Below are 19186 nucleotides of genomic sequence, written 5' to 3'. Positions count from 1 at the left end.
AATTAACTCTGACTTCCTTCTATCTTACATTTCTTCACTGAAGAGTAGGACCAATCCAGAGCTAAAATGGACCATTTCCCCAAGCTGTTTTGTTTAAATGCCCTTCAGATGTTGCATTGTAATTTGCACAAAGTGTTTCTTTTGAGAAAAAGACAAAAATAAATCTAACATAATAGAATGATTCAAATAAAAAAATGGGTAATGTCTTCAATGGGCAGAGTTAGCTGTGAAGACTAACTCTTTCATTATTTAGTTGAGTTTGTTAACAATAATTTGAAAATAACTTATTTAGTTGGATTTGTTGATATAATCTTAAACTTGTTTTATCAGTACATGGAATGTGTAGACAGAAAATAAAGCTTATATAGTGCTAATAAAAAAGCATTTAATACCACATTTCTTTCTAATGTTAATGTTTTCTAGTTGTGATTATTTAGAATCTTGCACAGAAATATATCTCATTCCAGTCACTGATATTAAGTTAGAGTTTGTGATATATTAACACTGTGATTGGTACATTATATCTTGCATTGTAAATATTCATCCAATATAAAGTTTATCTAATGTGAATATTATTTTCTTTCATTTTTGAAAAAATTGAAGTCTTAATTTCTTTATCTTTAGTACAGGTAGTCCTTAATTTACAACAGTTCATTTAGTGACCATTCAAAGTTACAATGGCACTGAAAAAAGCGACTTACGACAATTTTTCACACTTAACGACCTGTGCAGCATCCCCATGGTCACATGATCAAAACTCAAGGGCTTGGCAACTGATTCATATTTATGATGATTGCAATGTCCTGGGGTCATGTGATCCCCTTTTGCAACCTTCTAACCAGCAAAGTCAATGGGGAAGCCAGATTCACTTAACAATCGTGTCACTAATTTAACAACTGTGATGATTCACTCAACAACTGAGGCAAGAAAGGTTACAAAATGGGGGAAAGCTTACTTAACCACTGTTTTGCTTAGCAACATACATTTTGGGCTCAATTGTAGTTGTAAGTCAAGGACTACCTGTACTAACATCTTGTCTATTAAAAATATTAGGATAAATTATTTTTATATTACTAATTGTTTTTTCTTCCATTTATAAACATTATTCCTACTGCATGATTCATATAGCATTATCTACATATCTGTGGGATTCTGGCAGCACTTTGTGTACTTTATAGTAAAGTAAATTACAGCTAGGACACCAGAACTGGATTTCAGAAATCGTTCTATGTTTTGTATAACACATGGATAGCGTTTCTTTTTAGGGCAGTTTCATACTCTTCTTTGCAATGGAAATGAATAGTTATCAGAACTGATGAATACATGTTCTTGCAAGAAAATGAAATTGCAAATGTTTTTGTCTTAATTTGCTATGTAGAAATGACTTCTGTGGCAACAATTTTATCATTAAAAGGTTCATAAACGTGTTGCTGAAACGTTTTCCAGCTTTGAAAGACATTAAAATCAATAAGAACATTATTATTTAACCACATCTAACAGTTCTTGAAATGTTAAATATAAATCTAAAGATTCTTTTGAACTCTACCACTTCATTCCAAATTTGCTCTTTCCAAATAAAAATCCCAACTAATTGGAATTAATTTTAAAACTATTATTTAATTAAAAATTGGAAGTAAAAATTATATCTCTATGTTATAAAAGTGCTCTTTTCCCATTTATTTCTGTGATAGTAATTCATTAAGTACTGCAGCAGTTTGCATTGAAACAGGCAGCAACTTTGAAACAGGCCCTGTCTTCTGCTTCATTGAAGAGTTTCAGAATTAGATGGACAGACTTTGCAAGCTTTTAGCCTTTTGAAGACAAGGAATTGAGCCTTTATCCAAACATACTGTTCAGCAATAAATGCAATAATACCAATTTGTGTAGCTGCTTTTCTATATTTATAAAGACTTCATTCTAGAATAGGGCCAATTCAATCAGACAAAGAATACTTGAAATAGAATAGCAATTAAAACATGAAATTGTGCATTACCATATCAATAACAGATACTCATATTTATCTAAGCAAATTTGTTTTACTTAATGTCTGGAAGGAAGCCAGTCATGGCAGATGTAAAATGGAAGTTTCGCAGCAGGAATCAGATCTCTTTTTATGTTTAGCATTTCCTATTAAAACTAGTGCTGGGCAACAAAAATTCTTCTGCATTTGCTTTAACCACTTGCCTTTAATTCAATCAAAAAGAAATTGCTTTCTAAATTTCTTACAAAAAGAAAGTTACAGAAAAATTCTCATGAAATTCTTGTATTTACTTGGCTTTATGAAGTGGTCAAAGAGAATATGTTAACAATCTTTCTTTCAATGTATAATCATCTTTCCAGCAGTCTTCAACTGCCTTAGTTTCCTATGATTCAGTTAAATCCCAAAGGAGACATCTTGAGGAAACTCCCACAATGGGCTTTTTTCAAAACAGGAAATGTGAATAGCAAGAAAGACTTCAAGGTGAAAAAATATCCATAAAAGAACTCTTGATCATCTCAGACTTATTAAGTAAATTCTAAAATAAAATGAAAGGAAATACATAAGCACCCCAAGAATGGAATAGGAAAATGGAAAATTCTAGATGGAAGGTAGTTTTGGGGAACTTGGAAGACCAGGTTTCTGAACAGTAGTAATTAAAAGGCAAATAAAGAGCATCACCAAAAACTCGTTTTGGTTGTTTTCTTTGTATTAATAACTTGATAACTAATCTACCAGTCTTTTGAGCTTATTTTCTGTTTGTGACACATTCCAATTTTCCTATGCAGATATTAGTTTCCAATATTCTCTTTGCTTCCCTTTATATTGGTTTTGCACTTGACATTAGTGCTGCTAAATAGTAAACAGAATGTTGCCCTCCATTTTCAGTATGTTAAAAAAACTGAATCTGATGGCAACATGATTTCGAGTTCTATCTAAATATGACATTCAAATGTTAATTGGAGGAATAAATCTTGTTTATTTCATGAAGATGAAAATGTCAATGGAATAAGACTATTTATCACAGTATAATGTCCTTCTGACACCTGATAAATGCCATGATAATGACAGCTATTGGGGGAAAAAATCACAATATTCTCTCATTTGTCAAAAACAGATCATACGTTTGTTTCAATACAGGAACTTTATTTTATTAAACAAAGCTGATCTAAAAGTGAGGGCATAATCAATATTGCACAGAGGCTTTTGTTGAGGGCAGCTATCGTACCATTTAGAGTTACATAAGTTACCAAACAATGATTAATAAGGTTGGACATCCTAATTTTTTTGTCTGTAAACAAGCAAACATCATGACATTATTATTGTGGTTCTTTTAGATTAAGAAGAATTAATGTCATCATCGCTGTTAATTTTGTTTGTTTTCAATCATGTACAGTTTAAATGTAAAAAGTATACAGAGGTGTTATAAACAACTTCTCACAATAAATTATGTGGATTTCTTTTTACAGATGGAAAACCTTTAACATTAGATGAAATATGGAAAAGTGTGCATGAATGCTATAGGGATCGCCTCTGGCAAGGACCATGGGATACGATTACACAACAGGTTACCTATTTCTGTCACTTGTATAGAATTATTTATTTGAAGAATGAATTTTAGAGAAAAAGATATTGTTACTAGTCCAAATAACAAACTATTAGTAATGTAGTCAATATAAGAATCATTCGAAATAAACAGTTAATAAACTTTATATGTAATCTGAGAAAGACTTAACCTAATTTCAACAGACCATTCGGAGAAAAACGTGATAATCATTAATTCCCAAATGTCTCATGTACCACCTTAGGAGACTGCATCTTCTTCTAGTGCAGGATCCCATGAAAATAAAGCAGAGGTGGGCTGCCGCCGGTTCGGACTGGTTCGGGCAAACTGATAGTTCCAAACAGCTGGGCCCACCCACCCGCCCCGGCGCTATCCTGTCCTATATAATCGCCATGTGTTTGATGCCATGTGCATGTGCGGAAAGCGTGTGCGCGGGCGAAGCAAATATACTCACATTTTCAGTTCTGGGCGAACTGGTTGTTACATTATGTGACACCCACCTCTGAAATAAAGTTTGAATTAAGGAAATGCTGACAGGATGCTTTGGAGTGGGCATGGGCATGCTGCCAGCAGTTCCTTAATGCAAAACAAATGCTTTCCTGAGGTTGTGCAGTATTGTGCAAGTCTAAAAAAAGATGCCAATTCTGAAGAAAAATGCCAGAAGGTATGGCACATACCCCCTGCTCACCCTACAAAGCATTTTTTGGCTTCAGATCCAAAGCCGTGCACATCCCTCATTTATTTCTTCCCACATTTTATATGCCAGATGCAGTTAGGCTGAAGTACAAGATGGTTCAAGGTGATTCAGTTATACTGATATGTGGGATTCAGCTGGCATACACCCAATTACTTTGGCTGAAAGTATTTTGCATTCTGCATTGAACTAATAACTGAAGCATCGTAAGGGAAAAGAAGAAAGTACATATAAGCAGTCTAATTGTACTTATACAAATGAAATGTTAAATTTCTGTCAGATAATTTTGTCAAAAATATTTCTAGGACGTTCTGTTCACTGTTTTCAAGACTTCAGTGTTTGAGTAAACCACCGAAAACCCTAGTGAGTTTGGTAGTCGAAGTTCTAAATCTAGAACCAAGGCAAAATATTAAGACTTTCAACCAGGAGCCTCTTGAGGAATAGCTGCCAATAAAACCATCTCCTGTTTTCAGTTCTTATTTTTCACTCTGAGAACAGTGGCCTAAATATTGTAGTATTTCTGCAAACATCCCAAAGGATAACTCAGTACCCAATAATTCATCTTTGACTAGAGGGAAGTTTTTGGTTATAATGATTATGTTTGATATACTGTTCTGCCCCAGCTACGGACCCAAAGAACGCAGCACACACAAAGTCTGTACAAACCTTAGTTTACTAAATTAAATCAGTCTTTTTCAAACAAAGGCTGTTAATTTATTTTCTTAACAGCCTACAAGAATCCAAAGAATAATCGTAATCTTACTAGGATTGGCAGAAAGCCAAGAAGCAATTTGCAGGACACTGATAAAAGAACTAAGATCCAGATGCGAAGGAGAATGAACTAAGTTGTTCCCTGCAAATTGCCTGTCATTGTCCGTCTTTAAATAGACTAAGGGAGTGGCCAATTAGCCCCAAGCCTTACTCTTGAGAAGACCTCCTCCTGAGGAGCCACTCCTGCCTTTTGGCAGCTCTGCGCGCCCGTGCATCAAGAAGAGGCTCCTCCTCTTCTTCCTCTTCACTTATGGGAGCTTCTGGAGCTTCTGAAGGCCCTGGCTGAATCCCCGTCTCAAATCTTCTCCAGCCTCCTCATTGTCCGACTCGAGTGCCAGCTGCACAGGCTGCTGGCGCAGCACCACACCAGCCTCCTCGCTGTCAGAATCAGCTACTAGCTGCACAGGCCACTGACGGGCCACAACATATACAGAAAGGCATATACTGTATATATTCACATGAAGATTATATACACTGCAAAATAGACTTTTCAAATGTAGCATCCACCAGATGGGTTGACTACCAGTTTCATAATTGCTTAATAGCATAGCCAACCTTGATATGTTTTATATAGTTGATAGGTTAATGAAAGGTGGCATGGTCTGAAACAAATATTGAACAAGGACAATGAGTGACCTTGTAGGAGGGCAAATACTTTTCATGTAGAAAGTTTCAGATTTTCATTTTTGGCAAATTTTAAAAATCCTTTTCAGTAAGCCTCCTGAAAAGCATCTTACTGTAGGCTTATATCCCTAATGATTCTGGAAGCTATTTCAGCACTACCTCATTTTGATCATGTGTATAAATTAGCATCAGACTGGACTATTTTTAACATTAATCCAGCCGATACTCTTTGTCAGTTTGTGGTTAAGAATCCGAAAGGCATGTTTTTCTAGTAGTATAACAGTGCTATCCATTACATCATTTAATTTATGGCAGTGTTGAACAAAAAATCAATAAATTATTTCTAAAATGTCAAGGATGTTCATAATACTCTTTTTTAAAGAAGCAGACTCAAAACTGTTTCTGAAGTAACAGTTGTTACTTGCAAGGCTGTTACTAATGAATCCATACAAAGTGGATTCATGATAGAAAGAGTTTAAATCTTACACTTGCATCTTAATGCAATGTGTATTATGTGTGCAATGAGTGTACATAGAGTAATCTGTGTCGACAATTATTCATAGACATTTTTCTGGATATGCTGCAGGATGTTAATAGAAAGATTTGTGTATAATGTATCCTAGGAGGTGGTTGCTAAGATTTCTCATTAAATGCCTGATCAATTGTTATCAACAGTTGCTATAGTGCACTGGCTAGAACTTCTGGAAAATCATTCGTGGTGTCAAAACTGTGCAAGACAAAAATACAAATGTGCTGAACTAGTTTTAATTTATCTTTTATATTTCCATGAACAAATTTGAAACTTAAGTCTGAAGAGGTCATAGGTACCAATATATCCAAAATTGGTCTATTCTATTCTGATTGAAGCGTTCTACTATAGTATCACGCCTAGAAATCAAGGAGTGGATTTTTAAAATTCTTGAGGCCACAGATTTTCAAATATATATTTCGAACATTTATGAAGCAGTTGTATAAATGTAACTTGACTCAGAGTCATTTTCATATATCTATTTCTGCTACTGTTTCCATTTTAAAATTCTGTAGAAATATGATGACGATAACAAAATTTCAAAGTTCATTTCAGCATGGCGTTTGCCAGCATCCCAATTAAGGCTTTAAAACACCTTCAACTGAGCAATTGGTGCTAAACGTTTTCCTTTTGTTTGTTATTTGGGAGATTTAAAGGCCAAACTGAGAGCTTTAAGCCTTGTATGTTGGACTTCATGTCAAAAGTGGCAATAAATCTTGACTCTCCAGACACTTAACCCATATTCAGGTACTGTTTATAATGGAAACTCATACGGGTAACAAGCTAGGTTAGTTGTTTCATTGCAGACAAGAATAAAACCAAATACCCAGACATGTGCCACCTATAACACATAAAGATTGATACCTACTGTATACATTAGAGCTCTACGTTTAAATTCTAGGTCTTTTTCTCATGTTTTTCTGAATCAAAGAAAATGAGTCTGTTGTCTTTGTGGCCTTCTGATTGAGAGGCAGCTGCTCAGTGTTGGCATAATAGTTCTGTCTAGCAGAGGAATTTCTGGCTCTGCCTTGGCAAATGCATTCCTTATACTGCAGGTGAGTTTCAGGTGTGTTATTGCAATCCTTGACATACCGTGAAAATTCTGATGTTGCATGATAATTTTAAACCATACCAAGACATTGCTTATTGTGTGAATTAGTTATGAACATGGAAAGCATGGCTATGACTTGCATGGCCTGCTTTAAATAACCTGTTCATCTTTCTAGCAGATCAGGATAGGAGATACAGATAATTCACTGAATATAATATTATTTAAGGAAAACGAAACATTTAATGTATTTAATGGCTGATTCACTAAGAGCATGATGAGCTGTCAGGTGAACCTAAAACATAACCAATTTATAATTTTATGTCAACTCTTTTGCTAGGTTTTTGTTCTAGATAATTTTTAAAAAATCTTTAGGAAGCAGCTTTAATAAATTACTGAACAAGAAAGCTGACAGATTGTACTTTCATTGTGGATTATATAAATATCGCATTGATAGTTCATGAAAGATACACTAATCAATAGCTAATAATAAAGGAACTTGAAGAGATGCTTTGCAGTGTGTTGATGTGAATGAAGTGCCCTTCTTCAAAATGCTGAGGCAGCCATGTCCTCCGTAAGGTTAGAGTCAACCTACGGGAGTGTTTATCTTTTTAAATAACTATTAGATGTAACAGAAAACAGGGTATCTATATGTAGGTACACTATACCACTGAATGCCAGTTGCTGGAGGGCCAGCAGGGCAGATTATTACCCGTATAGTTTCTTTCCTGAAAAAGTTCTAGTCCAGTAAATCTTAATTTCTAAATTCTAACCTTGAAAAGGAATGCACATGACTTATTGGGATTTGTGCATGAAAAGTCAAATAGATTCAACAAAGATTATTTTCCAGCAGAGTTTTCTGCTTGGAAGAGTGATGCTAACAAGACATTACATACACTGTTCCTGATGAAGTCATGTGTATCAAGATCTGCCATACTTAAACCCACAGACAGATAAGCACACAGAGATACTTTATAGTGGAACATTTATTGTATAGTATAACTATGGATAACCATTTTGATTATCCTTAAAATTATTTATTATTATTTATTAAACTTGTTTGCTGCCCATCTCATCATGAAGTGACTCTAGGCGGCTTACAATGATGTAAGATTTTAAAGAATTTCCAGAATTTTTTTTCTTGCTTGACCTGTTACAACAAAACTATTGTAAAAAAAATAAACAATAATAGCATCCTTCTTGAAACTACATGTTTCTAAAGAGGAAATTCTGAGACTAAAGTCATCCTTTAATTCTTACTTTTTATACTTTCCAGTAGATGCTTAGAGCTAATTTGTATTTTGAATCTAAATTTATCCTTGTTTCACTTTCTTCCCTATTATTGTAACTGACACATTTTCTCAACTTCTAATTTGTACAATTTTTTTCTTTGTAAAAACTAAATTGAGAGATAAAGAACCTGGTCAAACTTCACTATAAGGAATCCTGTGGTTCTTCAAAAACTTGATGGGAGAGATTTATTTATTTATTGTTTATATTTATATACCACCCTTCTCCCGAAGGACTCGGGGCAGTGAACAGCCAACAGAAAAAACACAGGAAACACAAAATTTAAAAAACAGTATTAAAATCCGATTAAATTAATTTGGTCCACAATTAAAAGCACCCCTGTATTAAAACCCATAATTAAGCAGTTTAAAAATTAAAACAATTTAAAAGAGTTAGGCCAGCCCGGCTTGTTGGAATAGATACGTCTTTAGGGCATGGCGAAAGGTGCGTAGATCCGGGATCCGCCGTATCTCCGGGGGCAGCTCATTCCAGAGGGTAGGTGCCCCCACAGAGAAGGCTCTCCCCCCGGGGGCCGCTAGTCGGCATTATTTGACTGACGGCACCCTGAGGAGCCCCTTTCTGTGGGAGTGTACTGGTCGGTGGGAGGCTATCGGTGGCAGAAGGCGGTCTCGTAAATACCCGGGTCCTAAACCATGGAGCGCTCTAAAGGTGGTAACAATACCTTGAAGCGTACCCGGAAGACCACTGGGAGCCAGTGCAGCTCGCGCAGGAGAGGTGTTACATGGGAGCGCCGAGTCGCCCCCATAACCACCCGCGCAGCCGCATTCTGGACCAGTTGGAGCCTCTGGGTGCTCTTCAAGGGGAGCCCCATGTATTTTGCCACTTTTATCGTCACTAGGTAGGTCTTAATGTGAGACCTCACCAGTGTCCGGTCGGATTCGGATCGGCTGGCCCTCCAACCGCTCTCTAGGCATCTTTTCCGGCATTCCATTTCCTTCAGCTCCTCGGAGAACTAGGGAGCTACATGGGATCGGCACCGAGTCAGAGGCTGCAAAGGCACGACGCTATCCCAGGCGGCACCAGGTCTTCAGTCGAGTCGTGAGCCAGAACCTCAGGGAATGGCCCAAGCTCCCTCTGGAATCCATCTGGATCCATCAGGCACCTGGGGCGGAACCACCTAACCGGTTCCGCCTCCCTGCGGCGGGGGGCAGCAGTACAGAAGTCCAGTCGGAGGAGCGAATGAACAGACCATGACAAGGGTTCGATGACTAAATCCCCTATATCTAGATCATTCAGCCACTGACCTGAGACAAAAATCAAGTCCAGAGTGTGTCCCCCCGTGTGAGTAGGGCCATGAACTCCCTGGGTCAGGTCCATAGCCGTCATGGAAGCCATGAACTCCCAAGCCGCTTTCGACGTCTTGCCGACAGATGGCAGGTTAAAATCCCCCATGATCATAAGTCTGGGGGTATCCACCGCCACCCTGGCTATCATGTCGAGCAGCTCGGGCAGGACCGCCGCTACGTGGCAGGGAGCCAGGTACACAGTCAGCAGGCCCATCTGAACCCCACGGCCCCACTTCACAAGGAGGGACTCACATCCAGCTATCCGAGGAACAGTGGCCTCCCTCGGACCAAGATCTTCTTTAATGATAACCGCCATCCCACTGCCCCTTCCCTGAGCCCTCAGCTGATGGAATGCGCAGAAACCTGGTGGGCACAACGAGGGAGACCTCCCCTCCTGCCCCAACCAGTTCTCCCCAACCAGGTCTGCACCCCCTCCTGTATAAGATCACAAATGAGGGGGGCTTTATTTACCACAGATGTGGAATTGCACAACATCAGCCGAAAACCTGGGCCCTGAGAGTCTGAGCTACCCAGGGAACAAGAAGAGCCTTGGGGGCCAGAACGGGCAATCGCTTGGAGACAGCGCGTGCACACTCCCTAACATGATGTGGTCCCCTGCTCCCGCCATATCTCCCTCCCCCACAGTACCGATGGAACAACCCTTCACAGTATGAAAACTAGCCCCTTCCTTAGCCCCGGACCCCACGCCCCCAGTAACGTCGCCCCTTGCCGGGCTAGTCCCTACCCCCCGTGGGTTATCCCTCCCAGAACACCTTAAAATACTGTCTAAAACCTTAATCAAAAAGCCCCTCAACCCCCTTCTTGCAACATGCCAGATTATGGGATTAAAAAAGAAGCTCACTTGAATATAGCCAATTTTGTGTCACTAGAGATTTTTCTTTAGATTGGGCAGTCTGAGAATGTTTTTAAAATGAGCAGATTCCATAGTCTGAAAAAGTTTGAAAAACCCTGTTCTGTCCTATACTACCAATACAATTATTGTGAATATTTCACATACAGTCTAGTTCTTTGCTGTCAGGAATATTTTGTTAAGATGAACCATACTTTCTTTAGTAAAATAAGTACAGATTTAAAAATTATTGGTGCACACATTAAAAAGATCATGGAATAACTAGGTAAATATAATAATTCCTTATCTCTTCTTTTAATATTTTAATATTTTTATTTTTTAATATTTTATTAAATTTCTATACCGCCCTTCTCCCGAAGGACTCAGGGCAGTGAACAGCCAAAAAATAAAACACAGAAATACAAAATTTAAAATAGATTAAAACAGATTAAACAATTTGGCTAAATTTTAAAATATCCCATGATTAAACAAATTAAAATTAGTATTTAAAATTTAAATTTTAAAATTTTAAAAGGGAGAAGATTTAGGCCAGGCCAGCTTGATGAAATAAAAACGTTTTAAGCGCGTGACGGAAGGTGCGCAGATCCGGGATCCTCCGTATCTCCGGGGGGAGCTCGTTCCAGATCGTAGGTGCCCCCACAGAGAAGGCTCTCCCCCTAGGGGCCGCCAGTCGACATTGTTTAGCCGATGGCACCCGGAGGAGCCCCTCTCTATGGGAGCGTACTGGCCGGTGGGAGGCTATTGGTGGTAGCAGGCGGTCCCGTAGATAACCAGGTCCTAAGCCATGGAGCGCTTTAAAGGTGGTAACCAGAACCTTGAAGCGCACTCGGAAGACCACCGGGAGCCAGTGCAGCTCGCGCAGGAGAGGTGTTACATGGGAGCTCCACGTTGCTCCCATAACCACCCGCGCAGCCGCAGTCTGCGCCAGTTGGAGCCTCCGAGTGCACCTCAAGGGGAGCCCCATGTAGAGAGCGTTACAATAGTCCAGACGAGAGGTGACGAAGGCATGAGTGACCGTGTGTAGGGAGTCCCGATCTAGAAAGGGACGTAACTGGCGGATCAGGCGAACCTGATGAAAAATTCTCCCGGTCACTTTTTACACTTTTCTTTATTTGTGCTGTTTTTTCTATAGGAGATATTACATGAACTTCTCTTAAGAAGCAAAATTTGCCAAGCACATAAAAAGTGCTGCATAGATTCAACAACATTAAGAAAAAAATGTACGATGAAGTGTGCCTATTAATTATGACTCAAATGTGTAATTGCTTCCACTTTTTAGAGAAAACTGGAGTTCCAGAGTTTAAACTGAAAAATTGGCAGACCAATATTTGTCATTAGAATTGGCACTCATTATTTTTGAAAAATAAACAGACGATATATTTTTCAGCGCTTGCCAAAATAAAATTAATCAGTTACCAACTTTTTACTACAGTTGCATATTATTTTAATAAGTTAAAATAAAATATGTTCTAAAGTTGTCATAACTTTGTAACGATGCATAAAATAAAACAATAGGATTACTTAGTAAAGTTAGCACAGCATAATTTATTTATTTTTTATTTGTTTGTCAAATATGTACAAGGTAGCAAATATAAGTAAGAACAAAAGCATGAAAAAAAAGGAAGTAAATACAGATAAATGGGGACATTAAGAAAGAGACGGTAGGCATGCTGGTGCGCTTATGCACGCCCCCTTTACGGACCTCTTAGGAATGGGGTGAGGTCCACGGTAGATAGTTTAAAGTTGAAGCTGTGAGGGTTTGAGGATGTAACAATGGAGTCGGGTAGATCATTCCAGGCGTTGACCACTGAAGTCATATTTTCTGCAGTTGAGTTTGGAGCAGTTTACATTGAGTTTGTATCTATTGTTTGCTCATGTATTATTGCGGTTGAAACTGAAGAAGTGATTGACAGGTAAGATGTTGTAGCAGACAATTTTGTATACTATGCTTAGATCAGACCGCAGGTTTAATAATGATGTAAAAATGTATCTGTAACAGTCATATAAAGTTGTATCATGTTATTAGCATATATTGATAATACTTTAAGCTGTTTCCAGAAAAGTAGTTCCTAGCACTATTAATTGTTCTTGTTCTGTTATAAGCTACAGATTTATAATTTACCTTCTTCATCTGCTTTGTGGGATTTAGTTTGCTACAACAATGTGCCTGACACAATTGTTCTCTATAGCTCCAGTTAATTATGAACAAAAACCAATCTTTCAAACAGTTCAATTATTTAACTATTGTTAAACATTTAGTAATTTAGTCATCATTGTTTTTTGACCACTCATGGATTGTAATGACAGAGTATGTTCATTCTGAATTAGAAGAGTCATTAAACTAAGAAAGATTACTTTGCTAAAGTAGTGGTAACAGAAAGAGTATGAAGTTTAGTTTTTAAAATGATATTATAATGATGTTGCTCCATAATATTAATTAAAATACAGCTTCAGAAATATTGAATGTATATTTTTGGAATTCTGGATCAATGATGAGCTAGCATGTCTTGAATAAGCAGAGAACTGAAGGATCAAGGAGAAAACTGATCCTACATATAATCAGTCTTATGTGGGAATCACACTGGGAGACAGGGCAAAGAGATATAGTAGCTGAACTCACAGTAAGAAGCACCAAAGAAATCTCTCTAGTATATTGGGTTGTAAAGGATACTGGTATACAGATAGTCCTCAATATGTTCTTACATGATTAAAGAAGATAATCACAATAAATCACAGAGAAATATAATTCTATCACATATTTAATGTTTGTATGTACATATATACCATGATTTTGCATTTAGGCTCCCCTTTTTGTATGCAGAAAATGTTATGGTGAGATCACAAGTACAGATGAATCTTCTACTAGCTGTTGGTTCATTAGAAATTCAAATAATAACTGTGGAACACAGGTCAGAGTTGCTCATGTACACAAAGGCTGTGCTAAACTGAGGCCCCCCAAAGTTGCTTTCAGAAATCCCCGTTGATTAGGAAAATCTGGATTCACCTTACAGAGGCAAGTGTTTGGCTGGGTGGAAATGCGGGAATGACAGAATCAATTTTCTGAAAGTGTGATTGGGAATACTAGGCAAATTTCTATTATGCCTTTGGTATCCTATGGTATAACATGCCATTGCATGGAAGTATGTCCATGGAAGAAGGAATTTAAAACCAACAAGGAGTTCAATAGTGTTCCTTAGACTGCTAAGGAATACCGCTGTGTATACCGCTAAGTCACAAAATGACTGAATCTTGAGAAGAATGTGAAAAACAAAAATATTCTTTAGATGTATTATTGGCAAAAATATTATCAATCCAGATTATGTCAATATAATATTTAGAAATATCTACAGTATATATTACTAACATTCCCCTTGTGACCTTTTAACTTGAAGAAATGATGCATCATAGGGCAACAATTTTAAAACCAAGATACCTCAAATGGACTAATGCATAGAATACATCCAAAATCCAGGACCCATGACATTTGGGAAAGTTGTGGATGTTTTAGTGCTACTGGCTGCGGTTGTGTTCACATGATCTTCATTTTCAATTGTTCTGTGACAGTTTCCCAGTCAGTTTTACAATTCCTTACTTCCTCTCCTACTCAGCAGCAGCCACTTACCTGTCTGCTGGAATGGAAAGGGGAAGGAAGAGAGGGAGGAGCAGGGAGGGACCTTGTACTCCCCTCCACATCCTCCCTGACCTGCATCAGCCTTCCATGCACCTTTTTCAATCCATAAAGCAGCTCTTGTCCAACCCCTGGCATTATCTGAATACTACAGGTAGTCTTTGACCATGATTGGTTGCTTAGCAGCCATTCAAAGTTCTGATGGACTTGAAAAAGGGACTTAAGATATGGGTATAAAGTTTTGATATCTGCCCTCCCAGTCACATGACCACATTTTTGGTGCTCAGCAACTGGCCTACATTTACAGCTATTTACAGCAACTCAAAACCGTGTGACCACGATTTATGACATTTCCCCCCCAGAAATCAGACTTTACTTCCAGTTTCTGGCAAAAAAAAAAAAATCCCTAAAGTGAACAATGGGTTCATTTAACAATCATGGCAATGACCCACGAGCTCAATTATGGTTGTAAGTTGAAGAGCACCTGACTTAAGTTTTTCATCAGTCTAGAGCAGTCTCAAAGGTCCTTTTTCAAAAGGTAACTGGACTTTGTTTTCTTTTGAAGATATTTCACTTCTCATCCAAGAAGCTTCTTCAGTTCAGGAAAAACAAAGTCCAGTTGCCTTTTGAAAAAACACCTTTGGGATAACGCTGGATGACTAAGAATCTCCATAGACAGTCTAGAACAATATTTCTCAATCTCAGCAACTTTTAAGATGTGAGGACTTCAACTCCCATGCTAGCTTGGGAGTTCTGAGAATTAAAGTACGCACATCTTAAAGTTGCTTAGATAGGAAAACACTGGTCTAAAGGAATTAAGAAGAACAAACAAAATTAAAGATTGAGAGTAAATATTCATTTCCTCTGACTGAATCTCTAGAACTAATTGAATTGCATTCCGAAGTAGGGAAGAATTTACTGGATAGTCTTGTTGAAGCTTTATGAGAAATCTGGACAAGAAGGGCAAATGAATGGAGAAACATTGGTTACCAAAAGTTACCACAATGTCTTTGTCCACAGTAAATCTGCCAAGCAAATTTTATTTCATGTTTCAATGGAATAACTTCCTTAGCAGTTTGTGGGAATGCTGTAGACATATACTGTATATTTTGATTTTAGCAAAACATTTGATAAAATATCTTGCCATGCTGATTATAAGTGTGGGCTAGATGGCATAATAATTAAGTGGATTCATTAATTATGGCTCAATACTCCCACTGAAAGAATGCATATTAATTGATTCTCATAATTGGAGAAGGGTATCAAGTGGGATGTCTCAAGGATCAACCTTGGTTTGTTATTTTTATTAATAATTTGGATAAAGTAGGGAAGTGAATGCTTGTCAGATAGGCAGATGATGCAAACTTGGGTAGATTAGCTAATACTGTGGAAGACAGAAATTCAAAACAGTCTTTATAGATTGGGGGAAAAATGGGCTAAAAGAAATGGAATGAAATTGAATTGATACGAGTGCAAAATTATATACATAGAAAACAAAACCAAATGCACAAGTAAAAAAAAACATTACATAGAAAAAAGAGCAGGACCCATTGTCTCTTGTTCCAGAGTCATGTTCCATATATATATGTTTACCGAGACACCTGATCTACCCCAACATGTGGAAGGGGGCATTCACGACAAACCATTTTATACCAAATTTATATCTTGCTGATAAAGAAATAAAGGGAGACTAGTATAGATCTATTTCAAGCTTTTTAGCTCTCATCAGCCAGCCATACCCTTACTTGGATTCGAACTTGAGCTGCCTGCATGTTAGGCAGTTGTGTTAACCACTGAGCCACAAGTTCTCCCTTCATCAGCTTGAGCCAGGGGAAAGATTAAGTGTTTACCGAGACACCTGGTCTATCCCAACATGTAGTCTACCCCAACAAAGGGAGCAGAATGCCCCCTCCCACATATTGGGGTAGACCAGGTGTCTCGGAAAACACTTAATCTTTCCCCTGGCTCAAGCTGATGAAGGGAGGAGAACTTGTGGTTCAGTGGCTAAGATGCTGAGGTTGTCGATCTAAAGGTCAGCAGTTCAGCGATTCAAATCCCTAGTGCCACGTAACAGTGAGCTCCTGTTACTTGTCCCGGCTTCTACCAACCTAACAGTTTGAACGCACGTAAAAAATGCAAGTAGAAAAATAGGACCACCTTTGGTGGGAAGGTAACAGCGTTCTGTGCACCTTTGGTGTTTAGTCATGCCGGCCACATGACCATGGAGACATCTTCGGACAGCACTGGCTCTTTGGCTTTGAAACGGATATGAGAACCACCCCTAGAGTCTTGAATGACTAGCACATATGTGTGAGGGGAATCTTTACCTTTACCTAATAATAAGAGTAATAGAGGCAGAAAATTTCTAGATGTCTTAGTGTATCAAAAACTGAAAATGAACCAGCAGTATTATGCATTTTCTAAAAATTCTAATGCATTTAAATATATATTAAACACAATATCCAAATCACAGGAATTTATTGTTCTGCTCTATCCTTTATTAATGAAACTACAATATACTATTTGGACATTTGTCCGTGTGATCATTTTATTGATTTAAATAAATGAAAGGTGTGACCCTTTTGATTTAACTAAATTATAATATAACGTTTTCTGTGATTCTAATTAAGTACCTTTCCCTCCCAACTCCTTAGCCTGAAGAACAGATGAGATACTTGGGGTACTAAAAGCAAGTTCAAGTACAACCATTTTCTGCTGCCCTTGATAAAAGCTTGGCATACTCTGTGAATGATTTTCATCAAAGCTACATCATGCAAACTGGATGAGACAGGATGTTTTGGACAACAGTCCCTTTCCACTGCAGGAAAAATGGAGTGGCCATAAATGCTGTGATGAATGCTCCAAGGCAGTTTAATGTAGCACTGGAGAAAATAGAAGCCATTACCACTGGAGAAGTTCCAGTTATGACAGGGAAAATAAATGGTGCTGTTACAGGAAATGTACCGATAACAAAATACCTGCTGTTTGGGGGAAGAGAAGTAAAACATACAATACCAGCTATCCAGAACTAATTACCTTGCTGTATCCATTACCCAAAAGTGACATTTGTTGTTAATTGAAATTTGACATGGATTATATTTCACATATTATTTTAGGCAATATCTCACTGTAAGTTTACTCTTTAAAGTTGTATAATATCATTGGAAAGGTGCGGTTATGGGGGAAATGAAGATTGCTTTCTTAGGAGGTGAAAAAAAGAATAATTCATATACATTTGCATTGATGTCTAATGGAAATGATTTAGTGGAGATATTGTATTTAGTCAGATAAAATAAGTATAAAGAATATGAAACCAGAAAAAATAAACTCTTCTTTAGATATTACTTTTTAATACATTGCCAAAAGAAACTTACACCATCACATGTTCAAAGTACATGTTTTTAGATACCAAATCATGCATCAATACAAATTCTGTTTTTTTTAAATACTAGATCTGTTATTTGTCTGTTTGGGTTGCTGCATTGTAGAAGATGAAATTATCATATCAAATTATAGTAAAAGATTTTGAACAATAAAATTAAGTGAAAACTTTTGTTTAAAAAGCCATGGAAATTGGAAGGGGTAATATGAATGGGAGAATCAAAATATTGAGAGAAACAAGTTTACAAACACATAGTGAACAGGCATTATAAGAAAGTCTTTTTGATTTACATGACATTATCCACTTTGTAGAAACAAAATGGTTACAGTCTAGAAGAAAACATAATATTTGATATATTTATTCCTGTCCACAAAATATTTTTGTTTTTCAAGATATCTGAAATTGCCAAATTTCAGATAGATATTAATCAGGAATTGATCCACTGAAATAGCAATTTCACTCACAAAAAAAAATTAAATTATAACTTTTTTTTTCATTTAAATAGGTTTGTGCTTACTGTGTATAGATCAGTGTGAGTCATGTTTCCTTTCTGTAACGTACACGCAAATCTGACATATGGAAACCAAATTTTACCATTTGTGTGTGGGGAGAATTCTTTAACTTGCCTGACACGCACAATAATAAAAAATTCATATAGTTGTTTTTCAGTTCTGTACTTTGGAACTTTAAAATCAGTTATATACTCTTCTTTCCCATTTCCTGTGCTGTTGTTTGTTTCTTTGATTCTCAGCCTCAGAGATAGTTTAGGCAAAAATAAAGTATAAAGAGTCGCTTCCAGAGCTATTTCAAGAGCTATTGGTGTATGGAGGGACAGAAGGATATTGAAGAATTGTTAGGGGATGTGCCATTTAAGGGGAAACAGCATCAAATATTTAGGACAACCCAATTTTCTACCACATAATACTTCTCTAAACATGGGAATCTGGTTTATAGCTCGGGCCATCACACTCTATATGTTTTGATTCCCACAAAAGGGACCATTCTTTTCCAACCTGGCACCATCTAAGCATGTTAGACAATAACTTTATCTCCAGTCAACATAGGCTAGTTAGGGACAAGGGAACTCTGCTTCAACACATTTGAATGGTGCCAGATTGAAACAAGCTGATTGCTAATTTAACTACTACATCACACTGGCTGTTTAGCTGTATCATAGTATTAAAGAAAGGACATGTCCTGTTTGTTCGAACCTTTCTTTCAGTAAGATCATCTGTTTTCCCCAAGAACAAAATATTTTTTTATTAATTTTGAAAGATGGTATTGATGCTGCTGTTAATGTTATGCAACCATTTGTTCTGGAAGCTTATTCTGCAGGGAATTGTCATCTTGCTTAGAATTAATGGAAATGTTTTTAATTTTTTTAAAATTATAGACGATTATTAATTTAAGTTTTGTTTAACTTGATCTATCTGATCATTTCATTAATTCATTTTTCTCATTTATTCCAATGTTCCTCTTCTCAAATAATAATAAGGGGCT

At 37.2% G+C, this 19186-nt stretch overlaps 1 protein-coding gene across 1 annotated transcript in view; it reads left to right on the top strand.

The window, feature by feature from the left end:
* The window catches only part of ATG10 (autophagy related 10), a 134936-nt gene that overhangs the window by 103770 nt on the left and 11980 nt on the right, over positions 1-19186 (top strand). Inside the window, exon 5 of the mRNA XM_070935783.1 lies at positions 3448-3545. Coding sequence (XP_070791884.1) covers positions 3448-3545 — 98 coding nt within the window. The remainder of the gene's footprint in view (positions 1-3447; positions 3546-19186) is intronic.

The sequence above is a fragment of the Pituophis catenifer genome, unplaced genomic scaffold (genome assembly GCF_029215685.1).
Source record: "Pituophis catenifer annectens isolate HBS135680 unplaced genomic scaffold, rPitCat1.0.hap2 SCAF_2, whole genome shotgun sequence".
Lineage (NCBI taxonomy): Eukaryota > Metazoa > Chordata > Lepidosauria > Squamata > Colubridae > Pituophis > Pituophis catenifer.
This window is presented reverse-complemented; position numbering and strand designations above follow the sequence as displayed.